At 55.7% G+C, this 18421-nt stretch overlaps 1 protein-coding gene across 1 annotated transcript; it reads left to right on the top strand.

Moving 5' to 3' along the window:
- Positions 1–6752: 6752 nt before the first annotated feature.
- On the top strand, positions 6753–11684 carry VPS37C (vacuolar protein sorting 37 homolog C (S. cerevisiae)). Its single transcript, XM_006874991.1, has 4 exons — positions 6753–6845; positions 9065–9236; positions 9734–9816; positions 10971–11684. Exons 1-4 carry the CDS (start codon positions 6753–6755, stop codon positions 11682–11684), a joined length of 1062 nt encoding a protein of 353 aa, XP_006875053.1.
- Positions 11685–18421: the final 6737 nt, after the last annotated feature.

Genomic DNA, 18421 nt, shown 5'->3' with positions numbered 1-18421 from the left:
GGGGCCCAGGACCACACCTGTAGATGCCCCTTCATTGATGTCTGGTTGGTGCAGCCCCCCAGACATGCCTGCACTCACTCTGTCCAAAGGCTGGGCTCCAGGACACTTGTGAAATGTCTTTGTCCTCTTGTCTGTGGGTTGCAGACCCCAAAGGGTGGGTTTTTCACAACTAGGAGAACCAGCTGGTCTGGCAGAGCTGGGCACCCTCCTACCTGCCCGAGCAACCTGGAGCTGGGGCAGCCAGCTGGCCTCGCTTTCCCTGGTCTCTGTGTGTGGCTGCTGGCGGAGATGAAAAGGGTGGAAGGAGGGAGGAAGGGAAGAAGAGGGTGGACTCTACCTCCTGACAGGCGTTGAGGGATTCAGGTGATGTTTCCTGCCTTGGCTGCAGGGACTGTAGATCAGCACATGCCTTGTACCTCCCACCTTGTTCTGGTCAGAGGGCTCTGTGGAGACGAGCGGGTCATCTCTGAGCTGATGGTGTTGCTCAGAAAGCGGTGTCCTGATGAACTTGTAGGTGCGGGCTGCTATCCACCTCTCCTCCCCTCCCCTGGGTCAGCCACCTCTCCCTCAGTACTGCCCATTTCCCCTCTCCTGACCCCACTGTCCCCTCCTGTGTGAGGGCCCTCTCCTCTTGTATTGACCGTGACTTGTGAGCTTGTCTGTTTGTTTGACGTCTAAATGCCAACAGTTCCTGAGAGCCAGGATGTTTGTTCTGTTTTCAGGCAGTGCCTGGGACATAGTGAGAACTCTGTAAATGCTGATTTCCATCCCCGTCTGTCAGTTGGTTACACTGTGGTGCCTTGTGTGTTACTGTGATGCTGGCAGCTATGCCACCGGTACACGAGACAGTCTCACCGTCATGCATGGTAGGAAGGTTTGAGTGGAGCCTCCAGCCTCAGACAGCCTCAGAAGAAAACCCCATGCAGTCGAGTTGATTCCCACTCACAGCGACGACCCTACGGGCGGATGGGGCTGTTCCCTGGGCTTTCTGAGCCCATCAGTCTTTACTGGAGCAAACACCTCATCTTTCTTCTACGGGGTGGCTGGTGGGTTTGATCTATTGACCTTGTGGTTACAGCCCAGGGCTCCTTACTTCCAGAACTTACGAGTCACAACAGTGCTTGATACAGACAGAGCTGGAACAGGAGCCCTCAGGATGGAAGGCTGACGCAAGACCGGGCCACATTGTTAGGTACAAGGTGGTCCTGAGTTAGAGCCGACTCCATGGCGACAAGCAACATATCATCTCTCCCACCCCTACCTCCCAGGACACCCCTTCTCCCTCCGTGTGGGGACTCAACACAGTTCTTGGCTCCATAAATGTTTATTCCGTGACGGAATGACGAAATGAAGGACGCCATGACACACTGGAGGAAGGCAGGGCTCTCACAGTGACCCCACATCTTGGGTGACTCATTTCTCCCGCCCTCCCGCCGTACACTTGCCTTAGTATTTTCTGTGTGCCAGAGCCAGGGCTGGGCAGGTAAGCAGGAGTGTGACCGGCTTCTTGCTTAATCTCTTCTTACCTTCAGACTCCTCCCTCCCATGGACTCTGGGTCCCCAGATGTGTTTGCTCTGCTCTGTGGCCTCTGGGTGACTTGGATGACAGGGAGTCAGAACGTGGACGCCCAGGCCCAGGGCCACCTTCCCCAGTGGCCGCTCCGTCGGCTTGGGCAAATTAAGGACCCTGAGAAGTGCTTCCTGTCTCAGCCTCACTGGGTAGCTGTTAGGAGAAGGGAGGGCCTCTGGCTTCTGAAGGAAGGCCCCAGCGGTCCTCAGAGGTGGGCGATGCTGTGCAGAATAGCAGTAGATGGCACCCACAGGCATGAATGGAGGAGCCGGAAACACCAGGCTGCGTGCCTGGGCTCCTCAGCTCTGCGTCTGCACAGCCTAGTCACTGGCCTCTTGTCACCACGTGATGGGCTGAGCTCCAAGGTAAAGGTGGTCAGGAACTGAAACCCCTGGACAAGGGCCAGGACTTGGGCCTCTCTTCCTATAGGACTTGGGGCCATCCCCTTTCTGTTTCTTACTGGGCTTCTGTTCGTCCCTGAAGTGGGATTAATTAGGTCTACTTCATTCACTAAGATGGTTACAGTAGTTAATAAGAGAGTTTGCAAAGGGCTTTGATCTTGGAAGGAAGGAACCATGTAATCATAAGGGGTTGTTTACCCACTTCCCAGGTAAGGACAGTTGAGGCCCTGGGGTGGTGCTGTGGAATAAACACTGAACTGCTGGCTGCAGGGTCACCACAGCAAACCCACTAGGCGCTCCTTGGAAACCCTGTGCAGGGTGGCTGAGTCTGACGGAGTCGGAGCCAGCACTGCGGCACTTAACAATAACAACAGACTGTTTGGCCTGTAGCCGTTTGGCAGAGTTGAGAGTGGAGTCCTGGGCTCGCCTTATTCTGGAAGAGACAGGGATGTGTGGCCCTACTGGGTGCCAGCCGTGCCCTGGGAAAACCGTGGAGAGACCACTAAAGCGGGGGCAGCTGGCTGGACGGTGCTTTGTGGAAGGATTGTCAAGCTGCAGTCAGGCCTTCTGGGTCTGATGCTTCTCTTTTGTCACCACAGGCAAACTTGCCTTCATTCTGTCACCTGTGAACTGGGTAGAATCAGGAGAGATGGAATTAGGAATCCAAAGTCGATAGGCCACATCCCACTGTGGCTGAGTTCATTGCCACTGGGAACTCGGATACCCCTGGACACCCATTTGCACGAGTCAGACTGTCCTGGAGTCTTTGCTGGCCAGGCTTGCCCCGACTCTGAGGTGAAGGTGTCCTGTACCTGAAGCTGCTGACGCTTTAGAATGCAGGGGCTGGGACACAGTAAAGCAGGAGTGTGGCTGCCTGTGAAGTTAGGGCCCCAGATTCTTTCCTTCTGAACCAGTGGGGCGGCGGGGTCGGTCATCAGGGAAGTTAGAACTCCCTCCTTCTCCTCTTGGTCTTTGGGACTCAACAAGGGTCTAGTGAGTAACACGCTGGGCTACGTTCCAGCTCCTACAGCTACCTCCCATGAGCAGGTCCCATGTTCCCTGCCAGCTCCTTGCTTTTGTTTCCAGAGCTTTGCATCCCAGGGTGTGGATGGAGCTTGCTGGGGAGCCCTGGGCCTGTTGGTGAGGCGCTGGCTGCCCACCCAGCTCCCTGGAACCTCACGGCAGCAGGATTGTCTGTTAATAGTTCTTCCCTTGATTCAAGAGAGCTCAGTGCCTGAATATTTCTGTGAGAGTTCTCGTTTTTTTCTGAGCAGGGGCTACTAGCCCCACCTGTGTGGGTGGACCATGGCCTGCAGGCTCCTCTGTGATTGGGGGGAGGCGGGGTGTAACCGCCTGAAGCTGTTTGTCCAGTTCAGGATTAACCTGTACCTGGGCCTGAGCCTTATCCTGATTCACAGTGACCACATGCATGTTGTTGTTGAGAGTTGGCAAGTCGTTTCCAACTCAGTGACCCTGTATAGAGTTTCCAAGGAGCAGCTGGTGAACTTGAACCACTAACCTTGCAGCTCAAACAGACCTTGCAGTCCTGCCTATTAGCCTACAGGGCCACACCAAGACTCTGACCCCAAGCATACTGGGATAGTTTTCACTGGCTCGTTTTTTGAATGTAGGCCACCAGGCTTGTCTTAGTTTGGGAGTTCTCCTGAAACCTGTTGGGTATGATAGAACATGACAGCCTCCGCTGACAGATGGGTAGTCGGTGTGCAGCTGACCCCTGGGAGTTTGATCTGTGTGTGGCTGGCACCTGGACATTGCCGTGTAGTCAAGGCCTGGGGGCTGGAGGTCAGGGGACTGGCCTGGAAAACCAGCTCCACACTAGCTGGCCTTTTTCTTGGTTCTCCAGAGGAGGCTGTGAGGTTCCTGAGAGTTCTGCGACTGTGGACCCAAGGATGTGACTGTAGATGACACTCGGATGACTTGGAGCACCGGAGCAGGGCCGGAGAGCTCTGCTCACACCTTGCTGAGTGTCTGAGGACTGGGTTGGTTCTCGTTGTCTGTCTTTGCTCTCCTGATCACTGTGGAGCCAGGGGAGGGGAAGGGGTGGTGAACAGCCTAGGACACTGAAGGGGATGGTGGTGACCAGGTGGCAGGCCTGGCCAACTGCGGGCTGAACTGCGATTGCTCTGACACCAGGTGGCTGTCGTGGGCACTTGTGCCACAGGCTGTGGAGATTGGCACATCACGTTTAGGAGTGAACAGAGGTCCTGGGGACTGTGCCCGGCCTCATGTGTCATCTCAGGCGTCAGTGGTATGGAATTTCGGCTGCTCGGAGCAGCCCCGATACACAGAGACCACCCCCGAGTGTGTGAGCACAAGGCCTGAGTCTGAGGTGTAGCTGCCCACTGTGCCATCTACGTGCTCCTCCCCAGCTGGGCCCAGTCAGGGCCACATTCACTGTGCACCTCTTCCAGCCAGGCCTCTCGCTGGCTGCTTAGGTGTCAAGCTGAGCCAGAGGTGCCCTGCTCTGACATGCATGGGGTCCAGGGCTGTTGGGATTTGCCCACATTATCTTGTTGAATCCTCCACCCACCCTGCCAGGGAGGTGCTGTTGTCATACCCGTTTTACAGGTGAGGAACCTGAGGCTCAGGAACTTTGGTGAGTGACAGGGCAGGCCTGCCCAGAGCCCAGGTCATGTTGCAGAACCTGCAGGTGTTGCCGCGCTTCTCCTTGCAGCAGACACTGCAGTGAGAGAGCAAACGAAACAACCCGTTGGTGTCGAGTTGATAGTGTCCCAGTGCGACAGAGCAGGCCTGCTCCCTAGGGTTTTCTTGGCTGTAATCTTTATGAAATCAGGTTGCCAGGCTTTTGTTCTGCAGTACCACTGGATGAGTTTGAACCGCCAACCTTTAGGTGAGTAGTTAAGAGGAAACTGTGCTATTAGGGAACCTTGGTGTGATTGTTGTTGTTAAGTGCCATCAAATTGGTTCCAACTCATAGCCAACACTGAACAGGGTTTCCTAGACTTTAAATCTTCACGGGAGCAGAAAGCCTCCTCTTTTTCCCACAAAGTGGTTGCCAGGCTAGAACTGCGGAGCTTGTGGCTCACAGTCCAGTGACTAGTGTATGGAGCCACTGTACTTCCCCTTAGCGTGATGCTGTTGTGAAGGGCTGTCGACTTGGTTCTGACACATAATAACCCTGTATAGGGTTTCCAAGGAGCAGCTGGTGGGTTTGAACTGCCAACCTTGTGGTTCGCAGTCCAGGGCTGATCCTACAGCGCCACACCAGGGGTTCTCTTAGTTGAATTGGTTCTGACTCACAGTGACCCTGCACAGCGTTTCTAAGGAGTGGCTGGTGAGTTTGAACTGTTGACCTTGTGGTTCAAACTGACCTTGCGGTCCAGTGCTTATCATAAAGGTGCCCTGGACTTTTTAACTAGGACTTAAAGAAAGAGAGACAGGTTCTTGCCCCACCCTGGAGTTTAGACCTAGGATGTGGAAAAGCAGGGTGAGTGAGGCGTGGGAAGAGGCAGGTCTGGATTTGGACTCTGCCGTTTACTAGCAGTGGTGTAGCTGACCCTCCCAGGCCCCTCTGCTAATGGGGCAGGGCAGATGGAAAGATGCAGCGTTTGTAAAACTCACACTGAACGAGCTCTGGGTCTACGTGGGCAGCAGGCACTGCCTCAGTATCTGGCGTGGGACCAGCAGCATCCTCGGGAGGGACTGCGTTCCTGGGTCCACCCTGGCTTGGCACCACAGTGTTCTGTGGGTGGGCCCGGGGCCCCTGCATTTCAGGTGCATGCCGAAGATTGAGAGCCCCTCTCCCAGGAGGGGGTGGGGCCTCTCTGTGTGTGTGTGTGTGTGTGTGTGTGTGTGTGTGTGTGTGTGTGTGTGTAGGGGATGGGGTTTGCTGTGTAAACCAGACCCTCTGGGCATGAAGGGGGATACCAGTCATACATTGACCAGGTCCACACTGACTAGCAGGATTGTGGGCCCAGGGGTCATCAGTCTCTCCTTCCTGGAGACTCTGGGGTCTGCATGCCCTCCTCCGGGTGCAGTCGGGAGGGCTGTGGAAGTCTAGATTCGGTAGCATGGGACCCTTGGAAGGGGGCATGACCTTTGCAATCACAGAACCCTGATGCAGATCTAGAAGAGCTGGAGAGGAGAAGAGAGAAGCTAGGTGGGAATGGGGCCGGTGCTGGGCATGCTGAATCTTCCTCAGTGCAGTTCCTTGGGAGTGTGTCCCTCCCAGGGCCTGGTTGTGAGCTCTCTGCCCCTCGGGGCTGAATGACAGGGCCCTACTTCCATGAGGATGAGCGGGTAGCACCCCAGAGCTTGTGAGCCCAGCAGGGTGTGAAGGGTGCTATCTCTCTAGTCTGACAGAGGCCTGGTGGTCTTTGTGATCGCAGGAGACCTCGGGCCAGTGGAGTGTCTGTCCCTGCTGCCTGGCTCTGTCCATTCTCTGCCTGTTCCTGTCTGCTCCTGGGAACCTTTACCGCCGCTCCAGCTTAGCTCCTCAGGGTGCTGACAGCATTCACCTATCTCGTGTCCAGTAGTTCATGGTGTGGACTGTTGAGGCATCTCAGTCCCCCTGCACCCTGCCCTTCCCGGTGCCGCCCCTTGGAGCAGCGTCATCGAATTTCATAAACCACATGCATCCTGGTGTGGATAAGCTGTAGGATACACACTGAGCTGCTAACTGCAAGGTTGACGGTTCAAATCCACCACCCACTCCTCAGAAACTGCTAGGAGTCAGAGCTGACTGGATGGCACTCAATAACATGTGTCCTCACGTGCTGCCATTGTATGTTCACAGGGAGATGGAGACATTGAGAGACAAGACCCTGGAGGAATTGGAGCAGATGCAGAATGACCCGGAAGCCATCGAGCGACTGGCCTTGGAGTCCCCCAAGGTAGAGGGACTCGAGCAAGGCCAGCCCGTGGATTGTTGGGGACAAATTTACTTCCTTTCCTGTACCCTCAGTGTGCTGTGGACCCAGCTCTCAGGTTCCTGGGCTGGCTGTTCCTCAGGCCTGTGCGCGGAGCTCAGGGTCCCTGTGACTCGGGCTGCTGGAGCCTCTAGGACCCCGGTGCCCAAGGACCGCCCCCAAGCCCCCCTCCACAGTGACTCCAGCCTGACTCGGGGCTGTTTTTTATCCCTGTCTTCACGCCCTCCTCACAGAGCCCTGGTGGGAACACAGGACCCCTCTGTGTACCACTCTGCGAGGAGGGCGCGTTGTGCTTGCGCTCTGCCCGCCCTTCGTTCACTGCCATCCAGCGGGCATCTCTGCCTGGCTGGAGGTGACCGAGTGCTGGCAGGAGGAGAACACTGTGAGGGGCTCCCTGGGAAACGCCCCACCTCCCAAGGCTTTACCACAGACTCGGCTGTGCTGTCTCCTGAGGCCTCGGAGCCACGCTGGTCGTGGCTGAACCCTAGGGCTGACCCAGGTGGCTCCAGCGGGCCTTGCTCTGAGTGGGCACAGCCTCGGTCTCCCTCCTTTTACCTTTCCTTCGTTAGTTACATCTTAACCCCGAGGGTCTCTTGAATGTGCTGAGAGCTCAGCGGCATTCTGGGGACCCTGCTCCTCGCGTGCATGAGCTCCTTAGAAGCCACCTGTTAGGTGCTCACAGTGAGCCGGCTTTCCGACTGAGCAGACTGCCGACAGTCCGCCCCGGTGTGCAGCCATGCCTGTCCCACCGATCGGCTTCTCTGAGGGGGTGGAGGAGTAGGGGAGCATGTCAGGCTCTCTCAGGCCGTTGACTAGGGTCTCCGTGGGTGTTGAAGGAAGAGGTGGCGCTGGTTTGCTTGGGAGAGGGGCACTCGGCTTAGAGACCGGGGTTAGCGGGCTGTTTCTCTGTAGAAGGAGAGTGTGAATGAGGACCAAAGCAGGGGTGCTGGTCCTGGTCCTAGCAGCCTCTCATAAACAAGGGGCAGAGGGCTCCATCTGACACTCCAGTGGAGGTGAACCTCAGAAAGATTTAGGGGTCTGCAGGGAGACAGTCAGAAATGGGGAGGACAGCGCAGTGTGGGGTTCCTGGATAATGGCCTGGGAAAAGGAAGTGGGTGTATTTGAGGGCCAGAAGGTCCGTGGTTCCTAGAGGGCAGCTGGGCAGAGGCCCTGTGTCAGCTACACAGTTTGGCAAGGTTTCCTTGGCTGAAAACCAGCAGAGCCCACGTCCCTAGACTGTGCTCACAGAGTGGCCACAGACGGGTGTTGGAGCTGACAGAAGCTTGGCTATAGGGAGCGGGCTCTGCGCCCCTGGCCTCCACTGTTGAGGTTGCCGATCTTGCCAGCCTGAAGCACGGGAGCAGGCCCCAGACTTGCCCCTGAGTGTGGAGCTCGAGGCCCACATTGCAGCTGTGGGGGCTCTTCCAGTGTCCTGAACCAGGCTGGCCCTGCACGCTCTGGCCATGGCCGAGAGGCTTCTGTGTCCAAACCCTGAGTTCTGCCACAGGCTGTGTCCTCGCTGTTGGTACCACTGTGGCTCTGTCACTGTCCCCGCTGACCCTGCAGCCCTTTGGGCCAGGCTCTGGGTCCTCACCAGCCTGTGTAGGGGCAAGTGTTTTCAGCAGGACATGTCCAGGGCCAGGTCCGGGGTACAGGGAGTCTTCTGGTAACCCTGTGGGCATGGGACTAGCCCAGTCTCGGTGACCACTCTGTGCTGACCTGTGGACATGGGACTAGCCCAGTCTCGGTGACCACTCTGCCAGCCCCTCTGCAGGACACTCCCATGGCCTCTCCTGAGTCGGCTGCTGTCAGGGTTCCTCAGAGTCGTGACTTGGGGACTCTTGGCATGTCTGGTCCCTCAGCCCACCCCAGTAGGGACTGAAGCTTGGGGACAAGTGGCTGGGACTTTGGTCCTTCCACATTCCAGAGCTCTGGCTTTCTTGTTCATCACGGATCCGTCAGACGGCCAGTTTCCCATATGGACGTGGTGCCCACCCCTCGGCTATGGGAGGGCTGGATGAGGTGTCCAGGGCAGAGAGGTCAATACGACTGTAATGGAGGCCGAGTGAGTGTTGACTGGGTCTCCCAAACGAAGGACATTCTTCCCAGAAGTGCCTGGTCCTGTCCACCGGGGTGGCGGTGATGTTGGAGATTGCTCTTAGAGTTGGTGGCCCGTTTCTTAGGTCCAGGATCTGCAGCTGGAACGGGAGATGGCGTTGGCCACGAACCGGAGCCTGGCTGAGCAGAACCTGGAGTTCCAGACGCCCCTGGAGTTGAGCCGCTCAAACCTCTTGGACAAGTACCAGGAGCTCCAGAAGCTGGTGGAGCGGTGCCGGGAACAGAAGGCAAAGCTGGGTAGGGACGGCCCCGAGGGTGCACCCTGAGGTGCTCTGGGCAAGGCTGGGGTGGGGAGAGCTGCATGTGGGATGGCTAGTCTCGAGCTGCCACACTCGGAGCCCCTGCGAAGTGCTCTGCATATATGTCCTCACAACAGCCGAGTACGGATAGGTGCCGTTGGGATTGTCATTTGGTAGCTGAGAGAAAGGAGCTGGGAGAGGTCCAAGGACCTGCCTAAGGCTGCACAGTTGGGATGTGAGTCTGGAGCCTGCACTCAACGTAGCCAGCCCGGCTTCCGTGCCCTGCAGAGCCGGCACCTGGCATCTGTGCAGTGGGGTACGGGGAGGGAGCTTGCCAGGTAAACCTCCTTGTGGTGCAGAGAAGGACTGGGATGGACTAGGCTGGGTTCTGAAGCCCGAGGCTTCTGAGCTACCCTGGTTGGCCTGAGGGATCCCACAGGGAAAGGGAAGCCGGCTGCCCCTCTGAAATGTCACCCTCTCTGCCCGCCTGTCCAGAGACCTTTTCTTCAGCGCTGCAGCCAGGAACCCTGTTAGACCTTCTACAGGTCGAAGGCCTGAAGATTGAAGAGGAGTCTGAGGTGAGATGGAGAGACGATGCCCCCTCTTCCTTGTCCCAAGGAGCTCTGGTAGTCTAGGGGGCTGTGTGTTGGGCTGCTAACTGCAAGGTTAGCAGTTCGAGTCCATTAGCTGCTCTGTGGGAGAAAGATGAGACTTTCTCTACTGTAAAGATTTACAGCCTCAGAAACCCTTTACAGGGTCGCTGTGAGTCGGAACCAACTCACTGCCACAACCTTAACTGGAGCGTCATCTCCCAGAGCACCAAGGGCCTGCAGCTCGTGGGCTGAGGCTACACGCCCAAGATGACAGAGATGAAGGATGCCTTCCATCTCAGTGGGGGCTCTTTGGGGTTCACATAACAAATCCAGTCTCACCAGCTGAAGCAGGAACGCTGGACTCTGGAAGGGCCTCCAACCCGCTGATTCCCGGGCCTCTCTTCCGTCTCTGGGCAGCCTGGTTTCTCTGCTTCTCCAGCCCTGGCTCAGAGCTGCTCACAGGCCCTCCCAGGTCAAGGGCTGATGTCTGGGAGGCTAGCCTTCAACCAGTTAAGGGTCAGCATGGAGACTGAGCTGGTCCACTCATTCCCATTCTCCAGCACTCTCTGTCTGACCCTAGCCTCACGGAGCTGGCTCCGAGATCCCAAGTCCTTCAGACTGCCAAATCAGCACGTACCATTCATAAGTTTGGAGAGTCTGCACAACTTCCTAATATTCTGACATGCTGGTTCCCACTGCCCTTTGGGCTTTGATAGTTTAATGGAATGATGCACAAAGCATATACTACAAATTTACTATAGCCCAAAAGGGTGGGCAGGAAGGGACGCATAGGGAGAATCTGGGAGGGTTCCCAGTGTGGAGCTTCCCTCTTTCTACCCTCCCCGAGCAGAGGCTCCCACCAGCCAGTCAGCTCTCTGCGCCTTGGTGCGCGTGGCCTTTATCGGCATGGTAGGCTGAGCCAGCACAAGGCCTCCCAGACCTAGGCCCCTCAGCTCCTCCTAGGATTGTTCCTCCCGAGTCAAGGACAAAGGCTTCCTTACTTAGGGTCAGCTGGGCCCCTAACCCCACAGATCAGAAAGAAGAGTGGGGTGGGGAGGTTCTGCAGCTGACCCCTGCCCAGGGACAAGTGGGAGGCTCAGGCCCAGAGGCCCGGTGGTCACCAGCCTTATGTCTCCCAGGCCATGGCGGAGCAGTTTCTGGAGGGCGAGGTGCCCCTGGAGACATTTCTGGAGAACTTCTTCTCCATGAGGGTACTGTCTCACCTGCGCCGGGTCCGCGTGGAGAAGCTCCAGGAGGTGGTGAGGAAGCCCAGGGCGCCCCAGGAGCCGATCGGAGATGTTCCGCCACCCCGGCCACCACCTCCACCTCGCCCGGCCCCCCAGGCGACACCCCCTGTGGCTGAAGAGCAGCCGCTGCCGCTGCCCCCACCATCGGCTGGACCTCCGTACCCCTTGCCCTACAGTCCCTCTCCAGCCATGCCTACAGGCCCCACTGCCCAGGGAGTGCTGCAGCCAGCCCCCTTCCCTGTGGTCTCCCAACCCTCCTTCTCCTACAGTGTGCCCATGGGCCCCACGTTCGCACCAGCCCCACCTGGAGCCAGGCCTGTGGGGGGCTATTCCTGGTCCCCACAGAGGAGCATCCCGCCCCAGCCAGGCTATCCCGTAGCCCCAGTTGGTGGCTCCCCATCTGGCCCCGGGTACCCCATGGCTGGCGGCCGGGCCCCCAGTCCTGGGTATCCTCAGCAGCAGCCCCCCTACCTCTCTGCAGGAGGGAAACCTCCATACCCCACCCAGCCCCCACTCCCAAGTGTCCCAGGACAGCCCCAGCCCCCCTACCCCTCAGGGCCTGCCCCTCCCTATGGATTCCCTCCACCAGTCTGGCCTAGGTACTAGCCCCCCGCCTGGCCCTTAGCCTCTCCCTACTGACACCTCGACCACAACCTTTGACCCTTCCACCGCTGAAATTCAAGGTTACAGTGGAAGTGGAGTCAGTGCCCCCCGGTGGACTGGGGGTTCCCTGGAGCCTGGAATGTGTGTCCCCAAGACACTTCCTGGCCTTTGACCATGGGCCCTCTGTCAGTGACCGGCCTTTAGCTCCCTGGCCACTGTGGTGCCTCCATGCCAAGTGTGCATCTGCGTGGGCACGGGAGCGTAGCTCCTGCCTGTGCTGTCAGGCGTCCATACCAGTTACCTCAGGACCCTCTTCCCCAGGAGCCTGTGTCCAGGGGGCAGGCCGGGGTCGGGAGAGGCCAGAATGAGGAAGAACCTTATCTGTAAGTCACAGACAAGCCATAATTCTAATAGCTGACGTCGAACTTTTGTCCTGTGTCCACCCCTTTAGTGCCTTGAATCTCATCTGCCACAGCCCCTTCCCTGGATCCCCCTGGTGTCGTTCCCCTCCCTCGTCCCAGTCTTCCTTCCAAAGACAGGCATGAAGAGCAGCCCCAACGTTAACAACCAGATGGTGCTTTCTAGAACACCATTGTCAGTGTTTGAGTCTGCTTCGTTGCGTCTGTCCTGTCTTCAGAACGTGGTCCACGCAGCATGTTGTGGATTAACAGTGACCACGAGAGATCAAGGGGGCAATGCAGGAAGCAGGAACTCTAGTCCAGATGGGACCCGGGCTCCAGGACAGACCCTGGAGTCGGCGCCAGTCAGGAAGTTGTGCCTTGAAGCATCCACTCCTGGTTGTCCAGTATCTGGTGGGGCCTGGAAGTGTGTGCTAGGGCCAAACTTGACCTTCTGGTGCCTACCCCTCCAAACCCGGCCTGCGTGCCATCCGTGGGGATATGCCATGTATTGGTTCCTTGCCGGTTGTGCTTGCTTCTCATAAGTTATTTATAAAGAAATCACTAATGGACTGCACTGGCCAAGTGCCTCTGAACTGAATGTACGATTGCCCGGACGTCGTCTGATTAATTGTTATAATAAACTTGGATGAGTTACGGGTAGTGTCGTGGCTCCAGTGGGTTTGAGAAGTGACGATGTGGCTGTTTGTTGGGGGGCATGGATTCCCGCCCCCCACCCCCTTTTGCCACAGGATCGACCTGGATTGTACATTTCCCTTCTTTCCTCCACTTTGGTTTTCCTTTTAAGGAGCAGTGGGGGCGTAGTGGGGTAGTCATCGTAGGGTCAACGGTTGTGACACACCAGCTGCTCCACAGGAGAAAAACGAGGCTGTTGATTCCCGTAAAAGTGAAATCTCAGAAACCCGCAAGAGTTTCTACTCTGTCCTGTGGGGTCTTTAAGAGTCGGTATCAGCTCAAAGGCAGTGAGTCTGCTGTGGGTGTTCCTCGTTAGCTGGCTTCACAATGAAACCTGTGGATTTGCCTGGTCCTAGGCTGGTGTCATTCATGCAAGACCACAGGGCTCCACCAGGGGGCGTCCAGTCCTCAGCCTCACTTGGTCAGTGACTCGTTCCTGCCACCTACTGGGCTGACGAGAATGGTGGCTTCCTCAGCCTGTGTGACCAAACATGAAGGCCATGACCAAGTCTTCTGACCCTGTTTCTAAACTGGGCCCACTGGTGTTCTTGGGGCAGTCGGCCACTAGACTAGCCATGAAACCTACCAGTCTGCCACAACCCAGCCTGCTGCCCTCTCCTGGTCTCTCCTGCCGAGCCGGCTCTCATGAGCACCCCCGCCTCCCACCATGGAGCATCTGTTGTTTTCCACAGGAAGTGGGAGAGCAGGATCTGAGGGAGCCTCAGGTACTTGTGCTCCTGCCTTTCAGATGAGACTGAAATATCCCACAGACTTTAACCAGCACCTTCTGAAACCGCCCCTCAGCCCTTTATCCCCACTTAGAATCAAGAGAACAAAAATGCAGGTGGTGGGCCAGCGGCCTGGCTGCGTAACCTGGAGGTGACCAAGGTCGGACCTTGTCCTTGATGTCTCTGTGGGATCCAGCCCCCAGGGTGCTTGGGAGAGTTTCTGCTATACTTCCTCCTGCCTGGGCTGTGGTCTCTGTCAGCGTCCAGGGCTGAGGAAACAGGGTGCTAGGGGGCCCTAGAAGGAGCTGGATTTCTTAGGAAGAAGCTGAAATTTCACCCAGACAACACGGTCAGATCATTAGGAGGATGCCGGGGTGTAGGGGGCTTCAGAGAGGAAGCACTCATCCTAACACAGGATGCTATTAGGAGCTCTCTCCACAGATCACTCAGCATTGCTCCCGCCTGCTGGCTTTGCTCTTGCCCCCGCCCTCCACAGGGTCACACAACTCACATGGGCACTGCCCATGCCCCTTCGTGCCCCCTGCACCCTCAGATTGAGTGTGTGGGGCCTCTTTCTGCACAGGGACTGCGGGGGTGGGGGTGGACAGACCCTGAGTGCCAGAGCCTCAGGGGTCTTTATTGTAACCAGGACAAGGACACTTCCCTGTTGTTGGGGCAAGACCATTCAAAATGGCCTTCAGCTGTTGGAGAGCATCCATCCAGCTTCTACCAGCGTCCCCAGATCCCTGAACTTGTTCCTGGATGGTGCCTGAGCTGCTTTCTCTGACCTACATAACAGAAAGAAGTGCTAGGGTCAGGGGCACCCTGAAATTTCTCCTGGGGTGTGGAGACAAAGGGGCTGCCTAGCTCCATCCCGGGGGGGCCCCAGGCAGGAGTTGTTCCCAAGGCAGAGCTTTCCCCCCAGGGAGCCGGGAAGCTGGACTCTAACCTGAACTTGCCCCATTGCTTAGTGTTTGCAACTCACTCAAACTGGCCACGTGTCACTACGCCTGGGCCAACCACCACACAGCCCGGTCAACTCAAATGCCCTCGGATTGTTTAAATAATGTCTCTTAGAGTCTAGATTCTGAGAGCATCTTTTGACGGTGGCAGAGAAGGTGTTTTGAAGTATTCTCCCCCCAGAGCCCCACTGAGCACACTCCTAATACAGTCATGTTTTCTCAGAGTGGGCCACTTTGGTAGGTCTCTGTGGACCAGGGGGTGGTGATGACGACTCGGGTGGTGGGAGTCAGGGAGTTTTTCTTTGGGCTTGAAGGGGCACGTGTTCTGCATCTGCTCTGTCTTCATTGACTTAATCATAAAGTCTGCCTGACTCCCTGAGGACATGATGGGATCAGGTGGTAGTGGGCTCATGGGTGCCTTTTTGCAGCAAACTTGGGCAACAGTGGATCCAGGGAAGAGGACGTTGGCTTGATGCCCAGTAGACAAGCCCAGGACATGGCAGTGGGCCATTCAGAACTCCCGTACAGACAGGTATGAGGTATACCAAGGAGCTGAGGGGTCAGGAATCACATCCCAAAGATTGTGCAGGTCATAGCGTAGGGAGGTGGCCAGGTTGGGTCTACCAGCCAAAGCCGGTGGTGCAAACATTTAAGCAGTTGACTACTAGCTAAAAAGGTGGGTGGTTTGAACCCACTCAGGCACTTTAGAAGACAGGCCTGGTGAACTTCCTAAAGTTCACAGACTTGAAAACTATGGGCACTTCCCCTCGGTGCACATGGGGTCTCTGTGAGCTGGAATCTGCTTGATGGCAACTCACAACAGCAAAAAGGAAGTGCTTCCACTCAGCAGCTCAGCCAAACACATTCCTCTGGAACGAGTCACCCAAGCTTACTGGACCACACCAGCAAGTCAGTTCCAACTCACAAGGGCCTTAGAGGAGGACAGGGAAGAATTGCTCCATGGGACAGGTGGGGAACCTTTTTTTTTGCCAAGGGCCATTTGGATTTTTATAATATCATTCGCAGGCCATACAAAGTTATCAATTTAATAATTAGCCTGCTATATTTGATCAAACATTGAATTAATTAACTCATCCCTAATGTGATGGCTGGAGTCCTGGTATGGTACCATAAGATAAGCGCTGGACCTCAAGGTTGATTTGAACTGAAAGGTCGGTGGTTCAAACCCACCAGGTGACCCTTGGAAACCCTATACAGGGTTGCTATGAGTTGAAATTGACTGGACGGCACTTAACAATAACAATCAATGTGATGGCTGGAACCGCGGTTGTCTTGGTAGGACCAGACTAAATGATTTCTCAGGGTTTCTGTTAATCTTTACAGAAGCAGACTCCCTCTATTCATTCTCCCATGGAGCGGCTGGTGGGTTTGAACCACTGACCTAGAGATTAGCAGACCAACGCTTTACCCACAGCAACATCAAGTCCCAGTTTTTTCTAAAGAGTCTTAAGGCCCTTTTTTTTTCTCAGTTTATCTTTAAAGGCGGCCATGATTGCTTTTAAGCTGCTGCGTGGTGAACACACTATGAATTAAAATGCTCTAAACAAGAAGGTGCTGGCAGGAGACGTTGGACACCTATCCACTGTCCTTCCTAAGAGTAGCCTCAGCTTCCTGTCCTGCTAGGACAGGAAGGTGAATCGTGTCCCTGCCTTCAGACTCCCAGAGCCCTGACCTGGGCTCGTTCCCTGGGTGTTTACTAGGGAGCATGCTGACCAGACTCTTCCCTTCCCTTCCCCACTCTGTGTGTCCTGGGACCCAGCCCCTCCCTCCTTGGCCCATAGCCTTCTGGAAGCTCCCTTTTCTGTATCCAGAGTTGGCTTCTGTGGCTATATGGAGAATGGAGGCCCTGAGAGTGTGCCCCCCTGAAGACACGCTCCCCTGCTTCTTGGTGAACTGTCTGGTACCCAAGACCAGGCTTCTTTCTCCCCATCTGGCCCCTGAGCGCCTAGTTAGCCTCTTGTTTGTCATCAAGGAAGTTTAGGAACCACAGGATTTGGTACAAAACGGCTTGTCCTCAACTATTAACCTGGAATGCAGTGGCTCTGTGGGACAAGCACTGAACTGTGACCCACGAGATTGGTGGTTCAAGTCCACCAGATGCTCCGAGGGAGAAAGATGAGGCTTTCTGCTTCTGCAAACATTTATAGCCTCCAGGGTTGCTGTGAGTCAGAACCAATTCGACCGCACTTAACAATAACCAGCCTAAAGGTTGGTAGTTCAAACCCAGCCAGGGGCTGTGAGGAAGAAGAGGCCTGGCCCTCTGTTTTCTTAAAGGTAACAGTCAAGAGAACCCTGTGGAGCAGTTCTGTTATGTACCACATGGGGTCGCCATGGGTCGGAATTAATTCAATGTGTTTTGTTTGGTTTTCTAGGATCTTCAGGCAGTGGAAGGGAGTATTTCAGTGCAAGGGAATATTTCAGCCTCGTTCTCTGATTAGGGTTAGAAGGCTAACTATGTTTGGAGTAAACTTTTTAACTGATTTAACTGCACACAGGGCCCTGCTCTCTTTAGGTGGGGGTCGGGGGTGTCACTGCCGCCACGTGACACCTGGGTACTGCCCTGACGGTGCGTTCATGCACAGACCTGCAGCTCTCTGACCACTAGGGACTCAGAGTTGGCCCGAAGTTTCCCCTTGTGGTGGGCACCCCCTGGACTAAAGAGGCAGGGATGCTGTATGTCTCAGAGAGTAGAAAACACATTATTTACAAGAAAAATCTAAAAATACATTAGAGCACCCCTCTCCCCACCAGCGGTGAGCTTCCTTCTCCCACCTCTGAGAGCTGGTGGCGTTGACTTGGTGTTGGGGTCACAGCAGATGGGGGTTGGGGGTGGGGCAGGGACAGCCAGGACGTGGGGAAGGGAGGTACTCCTGGACACCCATGTGTATCTACTTGGGTGCAGGGGCTGTTTGTTTCCGGGCTCTGCCTTTCCACATCTCCCACCCTTGGAAGGCCCAACTGTGCTGTTTGGGTATCTTCCCTGGGCACTGGGATGGCAGTTCTGTGGACTATGTGAAGGGCAAGGATTCCTTGTTCTAGCATGTTCTCCTTGGGAGTGAAATCAGACGTCATTTCCATGGTGAGTGCAGTGGGACTGTCTCGGGGGGTTTGTTCCTGCTCCAGTTCTGTGGGGATAAGAAAGAAAAGGGTCAGAAGAGGGGCCTTACAGCCCTGGGGGCTGGGGTGGGGGAGATTCAGGGAGGCAGGACAGGCCCAGGCCCAGGACTCAGTCTCTGGGGAGGGACAGCTTTGGTTCTTTTGGGCTAGGTGTCTTCTTCCCTCTTAGAAGGCCAGGCAAATCTTAAAAAACAAACAAAAATATGAGTCCTGGCAGCTCTGTTAGAGTAGAACTGCTCCATGGGGTTTGTTGTTGTTGTGAAGTGCTGTCGAGTCAGTTCCGACCCATAGCGACCCTGTATAGTGTTTCCGAGGAGCAGCTGGTGCGCTGGAACCGCCGATCTTGCTCCATGGAATATACGAGGCAGTAAATGTAAAGACGGACACAGCTTTCTCCTCCAGAGCGGATGGTGAGTTCGGAGCGCTGCTTTTTTGGTTGTTGTTGTTAGGTGCCATCAAGTCGATACTGACCCATAGCAACCTTATGCACAGTGTAACAAAACACTGCCCGATCCTGGCCAACCTCACTGTTTTTGTCAAGCTTGAGCCCATTGATGCTGCCATTTTGCCAATTCATCTCGCTGGGGGTCTTCCTCTTTTTTTCTACTCTCCACCTTACCAAACATGGTATCATTCTCCACCGACTGGTCTCTCCTGACAATATGTCCCAATAGGAGAGACCAAGTTTGGCCATCCTGGCCTCCAAGGAGTACTCTGGCAACACTTCTTCCAACACAGATCTGTTGGTTCTTTTGGCAGCCCATGGTACTTTCAATATTCTCCTCCAACATCATAACTCAAAAGCATCAATTCTTCTA

The sequence above is a fragment of the Chrysochloris asiatica genome, unplaced genomic scaffold (genome assembly GCF_000296735.1).
Source record: "Chrysochloris asiatica unplaced genomic scaffold, ChrAsi1.0 scaffold00310, whole genome shotgun sequence".
Taxonomy (NCBI): domain Eukaryota; kingdom Metazoa; phylum Chordata; class Mammalia; order Afrosoricida; family Chrysochloridae; genus Chrysochloris; species Chrysochloris asiatica.
The sequence above is the reverse complement of the archived record's forward strand: the minus strand, read 5'-3'. Positions and strand labels throughout refer to the sequence as shown.